Below are 7,500 nucleotides of genomic sequence, written 5' to 3'. Positions count from 1 at the left end.
GTCTGATTGGCCGGCTGAGCCTGTCGCTGCGTCGCATTGGCCGGCTGAGGCTGCGTCTGATTGGCCGGCTGAGCCTGCCGCTGCGTCTGATTGGCCGGCTGAGCGGGCTGCTTCTGGTGGCAGGGAGAGGAGCAGGAGGAGGTGAGGCTGGTCTGAATCACACAGAGAGGAGAGGAGATCAGAGGCAGATTGAGATTAATAGTCCCTTAATGCAGACTGGTTAATGTGGTCAATGGATATCTCAAAACAGAATAAAACGTCACTTTCTGACATTTCTGTCACTTTTTCTGACATTTATGTCACTTTATGACATTTATGTCACTTTCAGACATTTATGTCACTTTTTCTGACATTTATGTCACTTTCTGACATTTATGACACTTTCAGACATTTGTCACTTTTTTCTGACATTTGTGTCACTTTTCCAGACATTTATGTCACTTTCAGACATTTATGTCACTTTTGACATTTATGTCACTTTCAGACATTTGTTTTTCTGACATTTATGTCACTTTTTGACATTTCTGTCACTTTCTGACATTTCTGTCACCTTTTCTGACATTTGTCACTTTTTGACATTTATGTCACTTTCAGACATTTCTGTCACTTTCAGACATTTCTGTCACTTTTGACATTTATGTCACTTTCTGACATTTCTGTCACCTTTTCTGACATTTCTGTCACTTTTTGACATTTATGTCACTTTGACATTTATGTCACATTTTCTGACATTTGTCACTTTTTCTGACATTTCTGTCACTTTCTGACATTTATGTCACTTTTTCTGACATTTATTGACATTTATGTCACTTTTTCTGACATTTATGTCACGTTTTCTGACATTTATGTCACTTTTTGACATTTATGTCACTTTCAGACATTTCTGTCACTTTCTGACATTTATGTCACTTTTTGACATTTTTGTCACTTTTTTCTGACATTTATGTCACTTTCAGACATTTCTGTCACTTTTGACATTTATGTCACTTTCAGACATTTGTTTTTCTGACATTTCTGTCACTTTTTGACATTTCTGTCACTTTCTGACATTTCTGTCACCTTTTCTGACATTTCTGTCACTTTTTGACATTTATGTCACTTTCAGACATTTTTGTCACTTTTTCTGACATTTCTGTCACTTTCTGACATTTCTGTCACTTTTTCTGACATTTCTGTCATTTTTTCTGACAATTCTTTTCTGACAATTCTGTCACTTTCTGACATTTATGTCACCTTTTCTGACATTTCGGTCACTTTTTCTGACATTTATCACTTTCTGACATTTCTGTCACTTTTTCTGACATTTCTGTCACTTTTTCTGACATTTATGTCACTTTCAGACATTTCTGTCACCTTTTCTGACATTTGTCACTTTCAGATATTTATGTCACTTTTTCTGACATTTATTCTGACATTTATGTCACTTTTTCTGACATTTATTCTGACATTTATGTCACCTTTTCTGACATTTATGTCACTTGTTGACATTTCTGTCACTTTCAGACATTTCTGTCACTTTCAGACATTTACGTCACTTTTTTGACATTTTTGTCACTTTTTCTGACATTTATTTCACTTTCAGACATTTGTTTTTCTGACATTTATGTCACTTTCAGACATTTATGTCACTTTCTGACATTTGTCACTTTTTCTGACATTTGTCACTTTTTCTGACATTTATGTCACTTTGTCTGACATTTATTCTGACATTTATCTCACTTTTTCTGACATTTATCTCACTTTTGACATTTCTGTCACTTTCAGACATTTATGTCACTTTTTCTGACATTTATATCACTTTCAGACATTTGTCACTTTTGACATTTATGTCACTTTCAGACATTTGTTTTTCTGACATTTATGTCACTTTCAGACATTTGTGTCACTTTTTCTGACATTTGTCACTTTAGACATTTTGTCACTTTTTCTGACATTTGTCACTTTTTCTGACATTAATGTCACTATCTGACATTTGTCACTTTTTTCTGACATTTATGTAACTTTTTCTGACATTTTTGATACTTTTTCTAATATTTGTCACTTTCTGACATTTGTCACTTTCTGACATTTGTCACTTTTTTTTTGACATTTGTCACTTTTTGACATTTGTCACTTTTTCTGACATTTAAGTCACTTTTTTTTTTTACTTTTTCGATTAAGTAAAAGCATGTCACACACACACACACACAGTGTCAAGTCTCACCTGCAGCAGAGCGAGTTTAGTGGGCGGAGCACTGCCTTCATCATCATCATCATCATCCTCATCACCTCTCCTGTCCTTCTCCTCTTTATCTCCTCCTCCCCCCCCTCCTCCCCCCCCACACTCTCCCAGAGGCCCAAGCTCCAGACAGAGGGGGGGAGGAGGGGCGGGCCACCGAGGGGGGGGGGACAGGGCGAGGGAGGGGGGAGGGGACGGCTAAGAGGAAGAAGAAGAAGAAGAAACGTTTGGGAGGGGCCGAGTCTCTCCTGCCTGTTTCAGAGGAAGAGGAGGAGGAGAGGGAGGACAGGGAGGAGGGGGTGAGACAGAGGAGGGGGTGGCCGTGGGGAGAGGGAGAGGGCGAGGGAGGGAGGGGAGAGGGGGGAGGAGGAGGAGCAGAGGACGGGGAGGAGGAGGAGGGGGAGGGAGAGGGCCACCGCACGCCTGACCCTGTTTGGGCGAGTTGAGGAAGGAGTCCGGGTCAAGGCCGGGGGAGGGAGGGGGAGGAGGAGGGGGGAGGAGGAGGGGGGGGAGCAAGGAGCAGGGGTGAGGGAGAGCGTGGTGGGAGTGGGGGGGGGCAGTGGGGGGTGTGGGGGACGCAGCAGGAGGAGGGGGGAGAGCAGCAGGGGAGGAGAGCAGCAGCTGTCCTGAGTGGGTGAGAGAGAGGCTCCGCCCCCCACCAGCAGACTCTTCCCCTCTGCTGGGGGGGGTCGGGGTCGCGGTGGTCGCCATGACGATGACGGCGTTCTGCGGGAGAGCCACCGTGGTCAGGTTGGCGTGGCGGCGGTCGCTGTAGAAGCCGTTGGCGTGGTTTGCCATGGCGATGGTCGCTCGGTGAGGCTGCGGGGGCGAAGAAGCCGAGCTGCAGACAGAAAACACACATTATACACACATTATACACAGAAAACACACATTATACACACACATACACAGAAAACACACATTATACACAGAATACACACATTATACACAGAATATACACAGAATACACACATTATAGACACATTATACACAGAATACACACATTATACACAGAATACACACATACACAGAAAACAACCATTATACACAGAAAACACACATTATACACACAGAATATACACATTATACACACATTATACAAAGAAAACACACATTATAGACACATACAAAGAAAACACACACATTATACACACATTATACACAGAATACACACATTATACACACATTATACACAGAATATACACAGAATACACACATTATACACAGAATACACACATTATAGACACATTATACACACATTATAGACACATTATACACAGAATACACACATTATACACAGAATACACACATTATACACAGAAAACAACCATTATACACAGAAAACACACATTATACACACAGAATATACAAATTATACACAGAAAACACACATTATACACTAGAGCAAGACCTCCACTAGAACAAGACCTCCACTAGAGCAAGACCTCCACTAGACCATGACCTCCACTAGACCAAGACCTCCACTAGACCATGACCTCCACTAGACCAAGACCTCCACTAGACCATGACCTCCACTACACCATGACCTCCACTAGACCAAGTCCTCCACTAGAGCAAGACCTCCACTAGACCAGGACCTCCACTAGAGCAAGACCTCCACTGGACCAGGACCTCCACTAGACCAAGACCTCCACTAGACCAAGACCTCCACTAGACCAAGACCTCCACTAGACCAGGACCTCCACTAGACCGAGACCTCCACTAGACCGAGACCTCCACTAAACCAAGACCTCCACTAGACCAGGACCTCCACTAGACCAAGACCTCCACTAGCCCAAGACCTCCACTAGACCAAGACTGTATGGCTGTATCCCCACAGCCCTCTCTATCCCCACAGCCATCTCTATCCCCACATCCATCTCTATCCCCACATCCTCTCTATCCCCACATCCATCTCTATCCCCACATCCATCTCTATCCCCATCTCCATCTCTATCCCCACATCCATCTCTATCACCACATCCATCTCTATCCCCACAGCCCTCTCTATCCCCACATCCATCTCTATCCCCACATCCATCTCTAGCCCCACATCCATCTCTATCCCCACAGCCCCTCTATCCCCACATCCATCTCTATCCCCACAGTCATCTCTAGCCCCACAGCCCTCTCTATCCCCACAGCCATCTCTATCCCCACATCCATCTCTATCCCCACATCCATCTCTATCCCCATCTCTATCCCCACATCCATCTCTATCCCCACAGCCATCTCTATCCCCACAGCCTCTCTATCCCCACAGCCCTCTCTATCCCCACATCCATCTCTATCCCCACATCCATCTCTATCCCCACAGCCATCTCTATCCCCACATCCATCTCTATCCCCATCTCCATCTCTATCTCTATCCCCACAGCCATCTCTATCCCCACATCCATCTCTATCCCCACATCCCTCTCTATCCCCACATCCATCTCTATCCCCACAGCCCTTTCTATCCCCACATCCATCTCTATCCCCACATCCATCTCTATCCCCACAGCCCTCTCTATCCCCACAGCCATCTCTATCCCCACATCCATCTCTATCCCCACATCCATCTCTATCCCCACAGCCATCTCTATCCCCACAGCCATCTCTATCCCCACAGCCCTCTCTATCCCCACATCCATCTCTATCCCCACATCCATCTCTATCCCCACATCCATCTCTATCCCCACGCCCATCTCTATCCCCACATCCATCTCTATCCCCACAGCCCTCTCTATCCCCACATCCATCTCTATCCCCACAGCCCTTTCTATCCCCACAGCCATCTCTATCCCCACAGCCATCTCTATCCCCACAGCCATCTCTATCCCCACAGCCCTCTCTATCCCCACATCCATCTCTATCCCCACATCCATCTCTATCCCCACATCCATCTCTATCCCCACATCCATCTCTATCCCCACATCCATCTCTATCCCCACGCCCATCTCTATCCCCACATCCATCTCTATCCCCACATCCATCTCTATCCCCACAGCCCTCTCTATCCCCACAGCCATCTCTATCCCCACAGCCATCTCTATCCCCACATCCATCTCTAGCCCCACATCCATCTCTAGCCCCACATCCCTCTCTATCCCCACATCCATCTCTATCCCCACATCCATCTCTATCCCCACATCCATCTCTATCCCCATCTCCATCTCTATCCCCACATCCATCTCTATCACCACATCCATCTCTATCCCTACAGCCCTCTCTATCCCCACATCCATCTCTATCCCCACATCCATCTCTAGCCCCACATCCATCTCTATCCCCACAGCCCTCTCTATCCCCACATCCATCTCTATCCCCACATCCATCTCTATCCCCATCTCTATCCCCACATCCATCTCTATCCCCACAGCCATCTCTATCCCCACAGCCCTCTCTATCCCCACATCCATCTCTATCCCCATCTCTATCCCCACATCCATCTCTATCCCCACAGTCATCTCTAGCCCCACAGCCCTCTCTATCCCCACAGCCATCTCTATCCCCACATCCATCTCTATCCCCATCTCTATCCCCACATCCATCTCTATCCCCACAGCCATCTCTATCCCCACAGCCCTCTCTATCCCCACATCCATCTCTATCCCCACATCCATCTCTATCCCCACAGCCATCTCTATCCCCACAGCCATCTCTATCCCCACAGTCATCTCTATCCCCACATCCATCTCTATCCCCATCTCCATCTCTATCTCTATCCCCACAGCCATCTCTATCCCCACATCCATCTCTATCCCCACATCCCTCTCTATCCCCACATCCATCTCTATCCCCACATCCATCTCTATCCCCACAGCCCTTTCTATCCCCACATCCATCTCTATCCCCACATCCATCTCTATCCCCACAGCCCTCTCTATCCCCACAGCCATCTCTATCCCCACATCCATCTCTATCCCCACATCCATCTCTATCCCCACAGCCATCTCTATCCCCACATCCATCTCTATCCCCACATCCATCTCTATCCCCACATCCATCTCTATCCCCACATCCATCTCTATCCCCACGCCATCTCTATCCCCACAGCCCTCTATCCCCACATCCATCTCTATCCCCACAGCCCTTTCTATCCCCACAGCCATCTCTATCCCCACAGCCATCTCTATCCCCACAGCCATCTCTATCCCCACATCCATCTCTATCCCCACATCCATCTCTATCCCCACATCCATCTCTATCCCCATCCATCCATCTCTATCCTATCCCACATCCATCTCTATCCCCACATCCATCTCTATCCCCACAGCCCTCTCTATCCCCACATCCATCTCTATCCCCACATCCATCTCTATCCCCACATCCATCTCTATCCCCACATCCATCTCTATCCCCACAGTCATCTCTATCCCCACATCCATCTCTATCCCCACAGTCATCTCTATCCCCACATCCATCTCTATCCCCACAGCCCTCTCTATCCCCACAGCCCTCTCTATCCCCACAGTCATCTCTATCCCCACATCCATCTCTATCCCCACAGCCCTCTCTATCCCCACAGCCCTCTCTATCCCCACAGCCATCTCTATCCCCACATCCATCTCTATCCCCACATCCATCTCTATCCCCACATCCCTCTCTATCCCCACCTCCATCTCTATCCCCACATCCATCTCTATCCCCACAGCCCTCTCTATCCCCACATCCATCTCTATCCCCACAGCAATCTCTATCGGGAGATTCTGCTTAACGTGAAAAAGCTTAACGTGGTTTAATGTACCTCAACAACGATCACCAAATTTATCATGGCCATATTGTAATGAACACTTAGGCCTGTTACAAGAACTAAACCAAAATCCAATTTTTTTTTACAGTTTTCAGTGGTTATGAGGAGCAATATGAGAGACAAATTTGGTAATCATTGATCATTGTTTACGTACATTAAAGCACGTTTTTATTCATTAGTAAGCTACAGGACAGCGTCTTTCAAACATGACCTAAGAAAAAAAAAAAATAATGAATGAGTCTCTGTCCCCAGCACATTTCAAACCAAACTGACGCCCATGGACCCGTGACTCAATCTGGAAAATAATTCAATTTCGTATTTTTGACCCTCTGAATTTACCGTTGGATACGCCTCGGCATGAGACGGGACGGCTTAGGACGATCCAGGCTGCAGCCATACCTGCCTCCACTAGACTACAGAGTGACTGTGTGTGTGTGTGTGTGTGTGTGTGTGTGTGTGTGTGTGTGTGTGAGAGACTATAAAAGCAGCGCGTGTAAGAGCAAACCGTCCTTATAGCTGTGTTTTGCCGCTTATTAGACCGATCACC

The 7,500-nt window shown here is 46.6% G+C and overlaps 2 protein-coding genes across 7 annotated transcripts in view; both read right to left on the bottom strand.

The window, feature by feature from the left end:
• The window catches only part of LOC114546103 (zinc finger protein 721-like), a 1,066,380-nt gene that overhangs the window by 69,321 nt on the left and 989,559 nt on the right, over positions 1-7,500 (bottom strand). The window lies entirely within an intron of this gene.
• Positions 2,816-7,500, bottom strand: part of camta2 (calmodulin binding transcription activator 2) — a 21,940-nt gene continuing 17,255 nt past the window's right edge. For all 6 annotated transcript variants that reach the window (XM_028606384.1, XM_028606389.1, XM_028606388.1 and 3 more), the window contains exon 10: positions 2,816-3,059. In XM_028606384.1, coding sequence (XP_028462185.1) covers positions 2,965-3,059 — 95 coding nt within the window. In that variant the 3' untranslated portion in view covers positions 2,816-2,964. The remainder of the gene's footprint in view (positions 3,060-7,500) is intronic.

This window comes from Perca flavescens, chromosome 19, assembly GCF_004354835.1.
Source record: "Perca flavescens isolate YP-PL-M2 chromosome 19, PFLA_1.0, whole genome shotgun sequence".
In the NCBI taxonomy this organism is placed as follows: Eukaryota; Metazoa; Chordata; class Actinopteri; order Perciformes; family Percidae; genus Perca; species Perca flavescens.
Note: the sequence above shows the minus strand (reverse complement) of the source record. Positions and strands in the feature narration are given on the sequence as shown.